We start from the raw sequence: 16,498 nt of genomic DNA, 5'->3' as shown, positions 1-16,498 counted from the left end.
CAACAAGGGACAGCCACAATGTCAACAAGGGAGAGCCACAATGTCAACAAGGTAGAGCCACAATGTCAACAAGGGAGAGCCACAATGTCAACAAGGGAGAGCCACAATGTCAACAAGGGAGAGCCACAATGTGATCAAGGGACAGCCACAATGTCAACAAGGGAGAGCCACAATGTCAACAAGGGACAGCCACAATGTGATCAAGGGACAGCCACAATGTCAACAAGAGAGAGCCACAATGTGATCAAGGGACAGCCACAATGTCAACAAGGGAGAGCCACACTGTCAACAAGGGAGAGCCCCAATGTCAACAAGGGAGAGCCACAATGTCAACAAGGAAGAGACACAATGTCAACAAGGGAGAGCCACAATGTGATCAAGGGACAGCCACAATGTCAACAAGGGAGAAACACAATGTGATCAAGGGACAGCCACAATGTCAACAAGGGACAGCCACAATGTCAACAAGGGAGAGCCACAATGTCAACAAGGGACAGCCACAATGTCATCAAGGAAGAACCACAGTGTCCCGAAGGGGGGAGGATAGAGCCACAAGTCCCTAAGTAAGAGCCACAGTGACATCAAGGGAGATCCACAGCATCCCCAAGGGGCAGCCACAGTCTCCAGAAGGGAGAGCCACAGTGTCCCCAAGGGAGAGTCACAGTCTCCAGAAGGGAGAGTCACACTGTCATCAAGGGAGAGCCACAGTGTCCCCAAGGGAGAGTCACAGTCTCCAGAAGGGAGAGTCACAATGTCATCAAGGGAGAGCCACAGTCTCCAGAAGGGAGAGCCACAGTGTCCCCAAGGGAGAGTCGCAGTGTCCCCAAGGGAGAGCCACAGTCTCCAGAAGGGAGAGTCACAGTCTCCAGAAGGGAGAGCCACAGTGTCCCCAAGGTAGAGTCACAGTGTCCCCAAGGGAGAGTCACAGTGTCCAGAAGGGAGAGCCACAGTCTTCAGAAGGGAGAGCCACAGTGTCCCGAAGGGAGAGTCACAGTGTCCCCAAGGGAGAGCCACAGTCTCCAGAAGGGAGAGCCACAGTGTCCCCAAGGGAGAGTCACAGTCTCCAGAAGGGAGAGCCACAGTGTCCCCAAGGGAGAGCCACAGTGTCCCCAAGGGAGAGTCACAGTCTCCAGAAGGGAGAGCCACAGTGTCCCCAAGGGAGAGTCACAGTCTCCAGAAGGGAGAGCCACAGTGTCCCCAAGGGGGAGTCACAGTCTCCAGAAGGGAGAGCCACAGTGTCCCCAAGGGAGAGCCACAGTCTCCAGAAGGGAGAGCCACAGTGTCCCCAAGGGAGAGCCACAGTCTCCAGAAGGGAGAGCCACAGTGTCCCCAAGGGAGAGCCACAGTCTCCAGAAGGGAGAGCCATTGTACATTTTATCAACATCCATAAAAAGGCTGCGTCCCTCATGGTTTATTCTCCTTGCAGTGTTTTATGTGTACGATAAATAACTCCCACTCATCCTTTATTTCTAAAATAGATAGGAATCTCACCAGTACCGAAGCACCATATACAGACCAGGACCTGACACACATGCATTGTATTACTGAAACTATAACCTGACACTCAAATGCATTCTATTACTGAGAGGTTTAACATAAGGCACACATCAGTTATCATGTCAGGGAGACACATGTAGACTTATCTCCTCTCCCACCAATAGAACGGGATGCGATATGGTTGATTTGTTGAATTAGTGTCTTTGTGACTCCAAGTGCTGCAGTATTAATGTCAGAAAGTTGGTAACCCTCCCTGGCCAGCCACCGTGGGCCAACGAAGTTATGTGGTCAGGCACTATTGGCAGCATCAATTGTTTGATTCACTCTTCACGTCCAAGTAGAGTCAATTCAGTGATGCCTGAGCCGATCCCGCTCAGAATGTCAAGCTATAATTACAGCACACGGCAAGTGCTTCACAATGTAATGAAATACTACATTTCATTAAAGACTTCCATTTTCTGATTCCAGGCCACACAGGGTGAGGCCAGGCTATGGAATCACATTAATATCTGTGATGGCTGCTGACAAACGGTCAGGCAAGGGTGTCAGTCACCACAGTGCATGCCGGTAGGCACAGCACTTCAAGCCTCAGCCTCATGTGCCTCATAGACACCTCACATGCCACAGGTTAACACACTGTCAACCGCTGCCTTGTGACGTTGGATTTGAATATGCACTGAATTAAGCCTTTGATAGCCATTTAGAACATGAATAAATGACATTTTTTTTATCGAAGCATCTTCTTTTCTTCTTTGTAACGATATTTCAGAGACATTTTTAGCCCCTTCATCAGGTGAATACTGAAAAAGCGCATTGAGCTAATATATATACAGTCAAGTCTCGTTAATCCGACATCATTGGTTGCACATGATTGTGTCGGATTAACGAGTATGTCGGATTAACGAAATTAAGTGATTTGTGATCGAAAATCGGACGTCTTCACGATAGATAATAACTGTGTGTACCTTGTAATAAAATCATTAAAAACAAAATATTTATATTGTTATGTTGTTTATTCATTCCTTCCTTAATTTATAATTAATGACATTGCAAAAATAATAACTGACAGATCTCCTTCTTGATTTGCGGGGTGATTTCTACTCGTGCACGCTTTCTCGGAGGTGTACTGCAGACAGACATTTTGACGAATGTTACAAGGTGAGTCGACCATGTTTTATATACCTGTTTGTATTTTAAACTGGCTTCATGCACATTTATCTGGCTTCAATTTGTAAACTACATTTGTATAGCTTTGTACATACAGGTTTGAATAGCTTTTCCTGTTAATTGTTAAGTTAATCTCTGCAGCCAGTGCGTGTCAAAACACGGGGTTGTGTACTCGCGGGCAGATGACCACGGAGTACGCTGACCACTGTGTCGGATTAACAAGACTGATTAATGAGTGATTTCGGTAATTCGTTGCAAATTAGGTGTGTCGGAGTCGGAGTGCGAGAATGTCGGATTAACGGGACTAAATAGCACTGAATCAATCAGTTCCCATCATTTGTGTCGGATAAAGCAGAGTGTCGGATTAACGAGACTTGACTGTACATGATGATATGCTTTCACAAGGCAGGATTAATGTTCAAAGATAACAATAATCACAAAGCCAAGGAGATTAACAGGAGAGTGACAGTGACTGTGTAGTGACTCCCAATAGCACCAGAATAAAAGACCTGTGTGGAAAAATCTGACATGAAATCTGACATTTCAGAACATCTCAACAAAAATCCTGACTAACATATTTCCTGGCAACAAGGCAAGATTGGTCACTGGAAAAAGAGGAAACTTCAAGAATTTATTGAAATCCAGAGATACAAGCCAGCCATTAACAGAGGCATCTGCCTACCCAGCATGTACTCTACTGTGCTTTAATATCTTAAACCACAAATGGTGTTACCATAGTCAACACCTTGTTATTCACCAAGCCCCATTAGGAAACATTCACTGTACTTAATTGGCTTCTTTCCTGTTAATCTCATTGACTTTGTCACTATATTGTTGCCTCTGTACATTAATCCTACCTTGTGCAAACCTACCCTCCTGTATATATATTAACTCCATGCACTTACTCAATATTCACCTGATGAAGCTGCAAGTAGTTGCTAGAAACATTGTTATAAAGAATAAATGAAGTTGTTATCCATGAAACAATTTCACGTATTCATGCACTGTATTACTATGAAAGGGATCCTCTATAAAACTGATTATAGACAAATCAATATTCACTTGTTGATGCTTATTCATGTGAACTATCTGTGTAGAGAGTGGAGCAGAAGGATGGAGAGCTGGGAAAGTTGTGTGGTGATTATCTGTGTGCTGGAGCTGCTCACTAGACTACCACTCCTTCGTCTGACATAGGCATCTGCTACAAGGCATCAAGAGCTGGGCCCCCTCCTCACTACACAACTGGTCTAACCTTAACAGCCTCTCTCCACACAACGCCAGGTTCAGTACCTCTAGACCTTCTCTACATGACATTAAGCCCCCCTCTAAACGACACCAACCCCACTTCTCTCTCTACATGACACCAAGCCCCCTTCTCTACATGACACCAAGCCCCCCTCTACATGACACCAAGCCTATCTCTCTCTACATGACAACAAGCCCCCCTCTCTACATGACACCAAGCCCCTCTATACATGACACCAAGCCCCCCTCTCTCTACATGACACCAAGCCCCCTCTCTACATGACACCAAGCCCCCCTCTCTACATGACACCAAGCCTATCTCTCTCTACATGACAACAAGCCCCCCTCTCTACATGACACCAAGCCCCTCTATACATGACACCAAGCCCCCCTCTCTCTACATGACACCAAGCCCCCTCTCTACATGACACCAAGCCCCCCTCTACATGACACCAAGCCTATCTCTCTCTACATGACACCAAGCACCTCTCTCTACATGACACCAAGCCCCCTCTCTACATGACACCAAGCCCCCCTCTCTCTACATGACACCAAGCCCCCCTCTACATGACACCAAGCCCCCCTCTCTCTACATGACACCAAACCCCCTCTCTACATGACACCAAGCCCCTCTCTCTCTACATGACACCAAGCCCCCTCTCTACATGACACCAAGCCCCCTCTCTACATGACACCAAGCCCCTCTATACATGACACCAAGCCCCTCTCTACATGACACCAAGCCCCCCTCTACATGACACCAAGCCTATCTCTCTCTACATGACACCAAGCACCTCTCTCTACATGACAGCAACCCCCTCTCTACATGACAGCAACCCCCTCTCTCTACATGACACCAAGCCCCTCTCTCTACAAGACACCAAACCCCTCTCTCTACATGACAGCAACCCCCTCTCTCTACATGACACCAAGCCCCTCTCTCTACACGACACCAAGCCCCTCTCTGTACATGACAGCAACCCCCTCTCTCTACACGACACCAAGCCCCTCTCTACACGACACCAAGCCCCCTCTCTGTACATGACAGCAACCCCCTCTCTCTACACGACACCAACCCCCTCTCTCTACAAGACACCAAGCCCTTCTCTACATGACACCAAGCACCTCTCTCTACATGACACCAAGCCCCCCTCTACATGACACCAAGCCTATCTCTCTCTACATGACACCAAGCCCCTCTATACACTACACCAAGCCCCTCTCTCTCTACATGACACCAAGGCCCCCTCTCTAAATGACACCAAGCCCCCCTCTATATGACACCAAGCCTATCTCTCTCTACATGACACCAAGCACCTCTCTCTACATGACAGCAACCCCCTCTCTACATGACAGCAACCCCCTCTCTCTACATGACACCAAGCCCCTCTCTACACGACACCAAGCCCCTCTCTCTACAAGACACCAAACCCCTCTCTACACGACACCAAGCCCCTCTCTGTACATGACAGCAACCCCCTCTCTCTACACGACACCAAGCCCCTCTCTGTACATGACAGCAACCCCCTCTCTCTACACGACACCAACCCCCTCTCTCTACATGACACCAAGCCCCTCTTTCTACAAGACACCAAGCCCTTCTCTACATGACACCAAGCACCTCTCTCTACATGACACCAAGCACCTCTCTCTACATGACAGCAACCCCCTCTCTACATGACAGCAACCCCCTCTCTCTACATGACACCAAGCCCCTCTCTACATGACACCAAGCCCCTCTCTACATGACATCAACCCCCTCTCTCTACAAGACACCAAGCCCCTCTCTCTACATGACACCAAGCCCCTCTCTACATGACACTAAGCCCCTCTCTACACGATAACAAGCCGCTCTCTACATGACACCAAGCCTTTCTCTACAAGACACCAAGCCCCCCTCTACATGACACCAAGCCTCTCTCTACATGACACCAAGCCCCTCTCTATACGACACCAAGCCGCTCTCTGCATGACACCAAGCCTCTCTCTACAAGACACCAACCCCCTCTCTCTACAAGACACCAAGCCCCTCTCTCTACAAGACACCAAGCCCTTCTCTCTACATGACACCAAGCCCCTCTCTACATGACACCAAGCCCCTCTCAGTACATGACACCAAGTGCCTCTCTGCATGACACCAAGCCCCTCTCTTCATGACACCAAGCCTCTTTCTACATGACAGCAACCTCCTCTCTACATGACACCAAGCCTTTCTCTACAAGACACCAAGCCCCCCTCTACATGACACCAAGCCTCTCTCTACATGACACCAAGCCCCTCTCTATACGACACCAAGCCGCTCTCTGCATGACACCAAGCCTCTCTCTACAAGACACCAACCCCCTCTCTCTACAAGACACCAAGCCCCTCTCTCTACAAGACACCAAGCCCTTCTCTCTACATGACACCAAGCCCCCCTCTACATGACACCAAGCCCCTCTCTTCATGACACCAAGCCTCTTTCTACATGACAGCAACCTCCTCTCTACATGACACCAAGCCCCTCTTTCTACATGACACCAAGCCCCTCTCTACATGACACCAAGCCCCTCTCTGTAGATGACACCAAGCCCCCCTCTACACGACACCAAGCCCCTCTCTCTATATGACACCAAGCCCCCCTCTCCATGACAACAAACACCTCTCTACATGACACCATGCCCCTCTCTCCATGACAACAAACACCTCTCTACATGACACCATGCCCCTCTCTCCATGACAACAATCCCCTCTCTACATGACACCATGCCCCTCTCTCCATGACAACAATCCCCTCTCTCCATGACAACAATCCCCTCTCTCCATGACAACAAGCTGCCCCCTCTTTATATGACATGTGGCCCCTCTCTACATGACACCAAGCCCCTCTCTCCATGACACCAGATTCAATATCTAGTTCCTACATTGTTGCTTTAAAATATCTGTGTCTGATGTAGAGTCCACTAATTGGTGTTGCAGCGAGTGTGCGAGCTGACTGCCTTCTGGCATTTGTCCACAGGGACAGTCCACCCCGAACATGAAACATGGCAATTAGACGTCCTCGGACACCACAATGCACACTTTGTTCTGCTTCTTCATTGTTGCGAGATGGCTGGTGGAGATGGCTCTCATTACTGCCATGGTTGCAGCCAAGACGATGGTCACTGCAATCAGCACACCACAATACTGGCTTCATGAGCTCCAGCACACACGTCATCACACAGCATACACATGGGCACACTGCCTTGTGATGCAAATATCAACACCACATATAGTCTAGTCACTGGCAAGTAGAAGGGTAAATATTGATGCAAAACAAATTGTCTGATTACTGTATCAATACCATTCCTCCTACCTCTTTGCTATTTTCAATCCAAGTCAGTACTGATACAACATTCAGTAAATGACTAATTGAGTGAAGGATTTATGCCATCATGGTGACTGGTGATGTAATTTTGCCTCTAGTTTGACAATCAGTGTTTGATAGTGTGACCGATGATTTAAGCATAAAAGGGCATGATGATCCCAGATCCGAGTTTGCTTCATGGTGGTGGTCACAAAAATCAATCACTATCTTTACTCAATGGCAACTGTGTCCACCTGAAACCCTCCCGATAACCTCACACAAGAACCCGAAGTCACTTCAATATGGACTGAATTTCAGAACAGCAGAACCAACCACACAAGGACATGATGTCATCCCCAACATAACAAGAGAAATATGCAGGAGCAGACGTAAAAATGTTGTATTGCATGCTGTTGCATGTGTTTTAATGCCCAGTAGTTTACAGAAGGGTTTCCTTTATTGAGAACAGCTAGGTGGACAAGAGACAAATACCCTTCATTGGTTTCTCGTTTGGTTTCTGTCGGAATCCAATGGAAAAGTATGATGGAGCATAAGAACTCCTGTTGTCCCGGTTAATGGCAGTAAATGATGTGATACAATATGCAAACTTGGCAGATACATGCCGCTGTAGGGTTCAGTAAGGGTACCAACCTTCTGAGGAACCTGGTGCTCTCTTCTCGTCTCTGAAGTCCAGTCTTCATCATGATAGCCTGGAAGATCCGGCGATCCAGCACCCACACCTTCACATCAACCACCGCTGTAACATATACATCAGAGTTCAGAGAGTCCATCAGGTGTGTTCAGCTCAATCAGGTGTGTGTTCAGAGCGTCAATCAGGTGTGTGTTCAGAGTGTCAATCAGGTGTGTTCAGCTCAATCAGGTGTGTGTTCAGAGAGTCAATCAGGTGTGTTCAGCTCAATCAGGTGTGTGTTCAGAGAGTCAATCAGGTGTGTGTTCAGAGCATCAATCAGGTGTGTGTTCAGAGAGTCAATCAGGTGAGTGTTCAGAGCATCAATCAGGTGGGTGTTCAGAGAGTCAATCAGGTGAGAGTTCAGAGCATCAATCAGGTGTGTGTTCAGAGTCAATCACGTGAGTGTTTAGAGCATCAATCAGGTGTGTGTTCAGAGAGTCAATCAGGTGAGTGTTCAGAGTGTCAATCAGGTGTGTGTTCAGAGAGTCAATCAGGTGTGTGTTAAGAGAGTCAATCAGGTGTGTGTTCAGAGAGTCAATCAGGTGTGTTCAGAGCATCAATCAGGTGAGTGTTCAGAGCATCAATCAGGTGGGTGGTCAAAGAGTCAATCAGGTGTGTGTTCAGAGAGTCAATCAGGTGTGTTCAGAGTGTCAATCAGGTGGGTGTTCAGAGAGTCAATCAGGTGTGTGTTCAGAGAGTCAATCAGGTGTGTTCAGAGCATCAATCAGGTGAGTGTTCAGAGCATCAATCAGGTGGGTGTTCAGAGAGTCAATCAGGTGTGTGTTCAGAGTGTCAAGCAGGTAAGTGTTCAGGGCATCAATCAGGTGGGTGTTCAGAGTATCAATCAGGTGTGTGGTCAGAGTGTCTATCAGGTGGGTGTTCAGAGAGTCCTTCAGCTGTGTTCAGAGCGTCAATCAGGTGGATGTTCAGAGTGTCAAGCAGGTAAGTGTTCAGAGCATCAATCAGGTGGGTGTTCAGAGCATCAATCAGGTGGGTGTTCAGAGAGTCAATCAGGTGTGTGTTCAGAGAGTCAATCAGGTGTGTTCAGAGTGTCAATCAGGTGTGTGTTCAGAGAGTCAATCAGGTGTGTGTTCAGAGAGTCAATCAGGTGTGTTCAGAGCATCAATCAGGTGAGTGTTCAGAGCATCAATCAGGTGGGTGTTCAGAGAGTCAATCAGGTGTGTGTTCAGAGTGTCAAGCAGGTAAGTGTTCAGGGCATCAATCAGGTGGGTGTTCAGAGTATCAATCAGGTGTGTGTTCAGAGTGTCTATCAGGTGGGTGTTCAGAGAGTCCTTCAGCTGTGTTCAGAGCATCAATCAGGTGGATGTTCAGAGTGTCAAGCAGGTAAGTGTTCAGGGCATTAATCAGGTGGGTGTTCAGAGTATCAATCATGTGTGTGTTCAGAGTGTCTATCAGGTGGGTGTTCAGAGAGTCCTTCAGCTGTGTTCAGAGGGTCAATCAGGTGGATGTTCAGAGCGTCAGTTAGGTGTTTTAGTGTCAATCTGGTTGGTGTTTAGAGCATCAAATAAGGTGGGTGTTCAGAGTGTCAATCAGGTGGTTGTTCAGAGTGCAATCAGGTGTGTGTTCAGAGAGTTAATCAGGTGTGTTCAGAGTGCAATCAGGTGTGTGTTCAGAGAGTTAATCAGGTGTATTCAGAGTGCAATCAGGTGTGTGTTCAGAGATTTATTCAGGTGTGTTCAGAGTGCAATCAGGTGTGTGTTCAGAGCGTCAATCAGGTCGATGTTCAAGTGTCAATCAGGTGGATATTAACAAAGCTGACTCCTGACTGGCATGAATATTGATTGGTCACATGCTGTGATTGTCACAGATTAGAGCTAAAGAAGTGTTTGTAGTGAAAAAGAATGTTTTGGATTCCTGAATGATGGTGGTCGGCACTATACCCAGTTACATGGGTTTGGCTCACGGTACTCACATCCCACATGATATTTCCATATCAGCAGTTGGGACTAGTTGGGAACAGTTCACTACAAATAAATTGCAAGCGCTTCCGTGGCATTTGATTGACTAACCAAGCAATATTTTATGCATTTATGTTTCCATATAAAAAGAGGCCACGCCCACTTAGAAAATACTGTATCCTAATTGGTTGATAATATAATGGGAGGGGCTTGTGTTGACTTATTGTGCTGAATAATGGCCCTGATTTCTTACTGTTGTCTACAGCTTTGTGTGAATATATCTTTAAATAAGCAGCAGTGTGTAAAGTAATTATTGTTGACTATATTTATTTATAAGAATTGACTTCAATATTTTTGCTTTTTTCAGATATATAAATGTAACAATTTAGTGTGCATACTTTGCGTAAATCCGCTAAGTGGATTTATACAGTTTGCACACTGGCTTTTATGTTTATACCTCCATAAACAAAAAATATTGAAGTCATTTCTTAAATAACTATACTTGGTTTGTCATGACCATGTTGTTCAGTAATGGCAGGCATGGTGGGTGAGATATGTTGTTTAGGAATGGCAGGCATGGTGGGTGAGATATGTTGTTCAGTAATGGCAGGCATGGTGGGTGAGATATGTTGTTCAGTAATGGCAGGCATGGTGGGTGAGATATGTTGTTTAGGAATGGCAGGCATGGTGGGTGAGATATGTTGTTCAGTAATGGCAGGCATGGTGGGTGAGATATGTTGTTCAGTAATGGCAGTCATGGTGGGTGAGATATGTTGTTTGGGAATGGCAGGCATGGTGGGTGAGATATGTTGTTTAGGAATGGCAGGCATGGTGGGTGAGATATGTTGTTCAGTAATGGCAGGCATGGTGGGTGAGATATGTTGTTCAGTAATGGCAGGCATGGTGGGTGAGATATGTTGTTCAGTAATGGCAGGCATGGTGGGTGAGATATGTTGTTCAGTATTGGTAGGTGTGGTGGGTGAGATATGTTGTTCAGTATTGGCAGGTGTGGTGGGTAAGATATGTTGTTCAGTAATGGTAGGCATGGTCGGGGAGATATGTTGTTCAGTATTGGCAGGTGTGGTGGGTGAGATATGTTGTTCAGTATTGGCAGGTGTGGTGGGTAAGATATGTTGTTCAGTTATGGCAGGCATGGTCGGGGAGATATGTTGTTCAGTAATGGCAGTCATGGTGGGTGAGATATGTTGTTTGGGAATGGCAGGCATGGTGGGTGAGATATGTTGTTTAGGAATGGCAGGCATGGTGGGTGAGATATGTTGTTCAGTAATGGCAGGCATGGTGGGTGAGATATGTTGTTCAGTGATGGCAGGCATGGTGGGTGAGATATGTTGTTCAGTAATGGCAGGCATGGTGGGTGAGATATGTTGTTCAGTATTGGTAGGTGTGGTGGGTGAGATATGTTGTTCAGTATTGGCAGGTGTGGTGGGTAAGATATGTTGTTCAGTAATGGTAGGCATGGTCGGGGAGATATGTTGTTCAGTATTGGCAGGTGTGGTGGGTGAGATATGTTGTTCAGTATTGGCAGGTGTGGTGGGTAAGATATGTTGTTCAGTTATGGCAGGCATGGTCGGGGAGATATGTTGTTCAGTATTTGCAGGTGTGGTGGGTGAGATATGTTGTTCAGTATTGGCAGGTGTGGTGGGTAAGATATGTTGTTCAGTAATGGTAGGCATGGTCGGGGAGATATGTTGTTTGGGAATGCAGTAGATGTTTTAAAATTCTCATGAGAAATCATAATTGATAAATGTTGTTTTTTATATCAACCTCAACCAGCATCTAGCTAAAGCAAGGCCCTGCTACCACAGGGAGTCTTCTCAAGGACTCCACTTGAGCACAGGTTGATGGCATCCCCACCCAGTCGGGGTGCTGACTTACCCTTGACAGAAGCGGTCCTGGTACAGTTGTGCTGACTTACCCTTGACAGAAGCGGTCCTGGTACAGTTGTGCTGACTTACCCTTGACAGAAGCGGTCCTGGTACAGTTGTGCTGACTTACCCTTGACAGAAGCGGTCCTGGTACAGTTGTGCTGACTTACCCTTGACAGAAGCGGTCCTGGTACAGTTGTGCTGACTTACCCTTGACAGAAGCGGTCCTGGTACAGTTGTAGAGGATGGCAAGCTCTCCGAACGCCCGTCCCGGCGTCATCCTGCCCAGCGTCTGCCCCTCCTTCTGAACCTCCAGCTCTCCCTCTGGACAACAAGTGAGTGAGTGGGTGAGCATGTTTTTATTCCAGCAATATCACAGAGGGGACATAAAGAAGGGTCTTCACACATTGTGCCCATTTCAAGAATCAAACCTTGATCTTCACTTTTACCACTTTGCTACCCTTAATGAACAGATGAATCGCAAGAACATAACAAATATTGTATTGGATGAAAAGCATATTAATCCAAACCTCCTTTAGTAAGTTCTATTTCAGTAAGCATGGTTAACGTTTTATACCGCTCTTAGCAACATTCCAGCAACATCACGGTGGGGACCTCAGAAAAGGGATTCACACAATGTATGCATGCAGGGAATCGAACCAGGGTCTTCAGCGTGACAGCGAATGCTTTAAATAACCAGTCTACCCGAGCACCCACTTCTGTTTTTACCTTACTGACCCGAAAAAGAAATCTCAGGCCTAAGTAACAATACATTTTGCCTGAGTCTTCATGTCTGCAGACATTACAATCATTATCAACATTTATTAAAGTTATCTTAAGGGTTTCATTGAGATCAGATTTTCCTGTTCTAGACACCAAACTTAAAATCTTTCTTATCATATTTCAGATACACACTACAATTTGGGATCATAACTAAAACATTTTGTATTGTTTGTTGTTTAACGCCGCACTATATGACGGTGGTCTGTAAATCAAGTCTGGATCAGACAATCTAGTGATTGATAACATGAGCATCGATCCACACAATTGGGATACAATGACAACCAAGTCAGCGAGTCTGACGGCATGAGATATTATTTGTGATTCTTTCAATTTAACAAAATAAATTGTGTGGAGACATAGCCATGCTAGAATATGTAACAATCAAGTCATGCCTCCATGTTAACCTCCATTTATTTGTTTGAAATCCTCGTCTATTGGCAGTATCAATAAACATTTCAATATTTTTTTTATTCAGCACTGACAATTTAACAGGTAATTTCTAAAGACAAAATGTTTCTCCCAACTCCCCTGACTGATTACATAAGAAATCAGCCTGTTTATTTCTCCAACTTAGGAGCTGTCGACAGTGTGCCTTAGTCCATTAAACAAAACACCCAGAATCAATTCCCTCTTGGCTCAAGTAATAAAACCATTTTTGCCATAATCTGAGAATTGATTATTGACATAAAAACTCCATTTGACGGTGACTGTGAATGACTGAGATGGCCCTTCCCCTCAGAAGTCAATGCCACAGCCAGTCAGTAATCACTTCCCTTCGGCATGAAACACAAAGCACTGCTAGCTCTATTGGAGTTATCAGCCTTTTTTCTTGAAGCAACACAAGTCTTATTCTTAGGACTTGTAAAGAAATATTGGCTAGTTACGTGTGGGCACAACTCACAGTAGAGACTGGCCACTCCTGCAGCTGTAGCAGGTGCAGTGTTGGAGAAAATAAACATTCCTTCAGACAGATATGAATGAATAACAAACTTTGGGCAGAAATAAAAAAGAACCTTAGCGCTACGACTGACGTAAGTCTATGTTAAGGTATGGGAGTTACGATCACCTTAGCACTACGATCGCTTTGTACAACGGTACCCTATTCTCTGTTAAGAGATGGTCCCCAGGCATGGCAGATTAAGGATATAACATACATTGGACATGTTAACAACAAGTTTCTTTCTTCTCCAGAACAAGAACATCTCAGTAGAAATGTGCTCTTATAAAACCACCATATACCCTTTAAAATTCAAATCAAAATCACCATAAATCTACAGCTCATGATATTGTTTTCAATTTGGATGGATTGGTATATTTTGCACACTGAAATGTATCAAATGTTCTGTTGTGAGGAGCACACATGCTATGCTCTCCTGTCCTTTTCAGTGGTGTCTTCCTGGAGCTGTGGATGTATACACTGTGCTAATGGACGGTGTGAGCAGACGTATACATCCTCGGGGTAACTAGAGGTTCTGGATCAGCTGCTGAATCAGCTGGTACACAACTCTGGCCCTCGGGCATCCCACTGAAACATTCCCTCCCAACACAGGTTCTAATGAAGGGTTTTAAGCCCCATATACTCCAAGGTCATCTCGGGAGTGACAATGCTTGGGGCGTCTGCTTCCATGCTACCTTCACAACTCAAACAGTATTGAGTGAGTGAGTGAGTGAGTGAGTTGGGTTTAACGCCGCTTTTAACAGTATTCCAGTTATATCGCGGCGTGTCAGCTTAATGTGGGAGGAAAGCCCGAAGAGATGCAGGTCTCAGACGTTTACCACTTCGGTGAAACCCAGGAGCAAGGGTATGGTGCTGACAAACCTAGAAACATAATCGGGGCGAACCGGGATTCGAACCCACAATCATAGGTTTCTGGCGTACCCAAGGGACGCAACTCTGCACAGCGAATCGCAGCGCCTTAGACGACTGGGCCACCCGTGCCCCCTCACAAACAGTATTGGGTTTGTTTGGTTCAATCACGTAAGGCCAAAGATCCTGGCACATCATGACTGACTCTCTTCACCCTGTGTACTACGTCAGGTTCAACACACTGAGAATGATGGATGCCTTTCATGCACAACAGGCTTCAGGTTACTTCATATCTGTCCCTTTACAGAACACAATGTTGAAATTAGAGCCAGTCAGTACCTGTTATTTCATTGCTAATCACGAATGATACAGGTATATCCAGTGGTTGGAGTGAAAATTAAAGCCATTAGGGTAGGAAGGCAACAACATTGCCCGATAGATAAAACTATCTCACTTAACTCTTATCACTCTACTCTTACAACTCTACTCTCCACAGAGAACTCTCCGATCTCAACAACAGAAACTATTTTCTATTCCAAAAATCAGAACATCACGTTTGGTGAAAGAACTCTCTTTCAGATAATGTGATATGATCTCCTTTAATCCCTGCTATAAAGCCCACTCAAAACCCACCTTTTTAACAAACACTATCAATGCTAAGTGCACTGAAGACAAATTTGTGTGCCCTTTATGAGCTATATAAATACAAGCATTATTATTATTATTATTATTATCCCCCGCCCAACAAAGTTGGCGGGGGATATAGAAACGTCAGTACGTCACGTTTCGTTTCCGGAGTTTAACTCAGAAACCGTTCAATATGTTTTCATGAAACTTTGCAGGTCCGTCAAGTACATGCTGAACTGGTGCCTTTTGCTATTTAGAAATTTTAGAAATTTTTATTTTTTACATTTCCATGGCAACAAGATGGACTTAGGTTCCAAACTCTTCTTTTTTTTTACAATTTCCATGACAAGTTCCACCTCGGGTAAAAAAGGTTAGGGTTTGTTTAGATTTAATTATGTCATAAATTCTGCAACAGGGGCGGGGGATATAGCCATGTTAGTGGCAAACTCTTGTAATTATTATTGTTATTATTATTATTATTATTATTATTATTACTACTACTCCTTAGACACACAGTGAGCCATTGTGACCACATGATTTCCCACTTAGTTGGCTTTTACAAGTGAAACTGCATGTCAGATTTCACACAGTTTGTGTAAAAAATGCTTACTCTATGTGCTACTCCTTCAGTAAATACACCTAGGATGCCCAAATGAAAAGGCACAATTTTTGACCCACAAAACAGTCAAATTCTATATTTGGAGAAATGTAAAAAACGAGTTACCATTTTTGTTTCTTACACTTATATGAACATGTAGTTGCTGGTGGTGGTTTGTTGTTATAGCCACATGCAGCAATATTCAGCTATATGATGGTAGTCTGTAAATAATCAAGTCTGGACCAGACAATCCAGAGATTGACATCACGAGCATGGATCCACGTAATTTGGATATGATGACATGCATCAACTAAGTCAGGGAGCCTGACAACCCGATCCCGTTAGTCGCCTAGTGACAAGCATGGACCATCAAGTACACTGGTATGACCATAATGTGTGGAAAAGACCTGAAGAGCATTTTCAAACAAGAGCAAATCCTTGAATCAAGCTGATTCTTTAGATGGTCTAAACTTTACAAGTTAAAGATAAAAAGCTTCTTTTCAGCCATTGGCACACTTTTGAAAAGTTGCATACCGATTTATTCCCAAACTATGAAATTTGTGAACATCAGTGGTCAAAACAGCCCTTAACACATCTCATCCATTCATGGAAATGATACAAGTGGGTCCAACACAAGACAGGCTGGCACTCGTTCACCACAATGAATGTATTTTCACTTCCTGTGACGGCCTCAGCTGCCTTGGTGGATACTATCTTAAAGCGAGCTCTGCTGAGCGCACACGTTCATGTTTGTTCTATAAAACTGATTGCTCTTCAAACCTGACAATCAGCTTGGTTTCGGTCATTGTCATTTATTGTTGAACAGATCATAAAGCCTGCATAGAAGCAGGGTTCGCTCTTGTAGCATTTACCTCTTCACATCACAGAAGTCCGGGTTTATTGATGAACTGTTGTTATTGGGGCGAAATAAACAGGCTTATATGACCACAAAA

General features: G+C 45.2%; 1 protein-coding gene across 2 annotated transcripts in view; it reads right to left on the bottom strand.

Annotated features, from left to right (window-relative positions):
- Window positions 1-16,498, bottom strand: part of LOC124139612 (cGMP-dependent protein kinase 1-like) — a 143,411-nt gene that overhangs the window by 57,990 nt on the left and 68,923 nt on the right. For both annotated transcript variants that reach the window (XM_046506830.2, XM_046506839.2), the window contains exons 4-5: window positions 11,941-12,054; window positions 7,886-7,991 (exon numbers count right to left, since the gene is read on the bottom strand). In XM_046506830.2, the coding sequence (XP_046362786.1) occupies window positions 7,886-7,991; window positions 11,941-12,054 (220 nt within the window). The remainder of the gene's footprint in view (window positions 1-7,885; window positions 7,992-11,940; window positions 12,055-16,498) is intronic.

Source organism: Haliotis rufescens, unplaced genomic scaffold, assembly GCF_023055435.1.
Source record: "Haliotis rufescens isolate VD_foot unplaced genomic scaffold, xgHalRufe1.0.p SCAF_28, whole genome shotgun sequence".
Lineage (NCBI taxonomy): Eukaryota > Metazoa > Mollusca > Gastropoda > Lepetellida > Haliotidae > Haliotis > Haliotis rufescens.
This window is presented reverse-complemented; position numbering and strand designations above follow the sequence as displayed.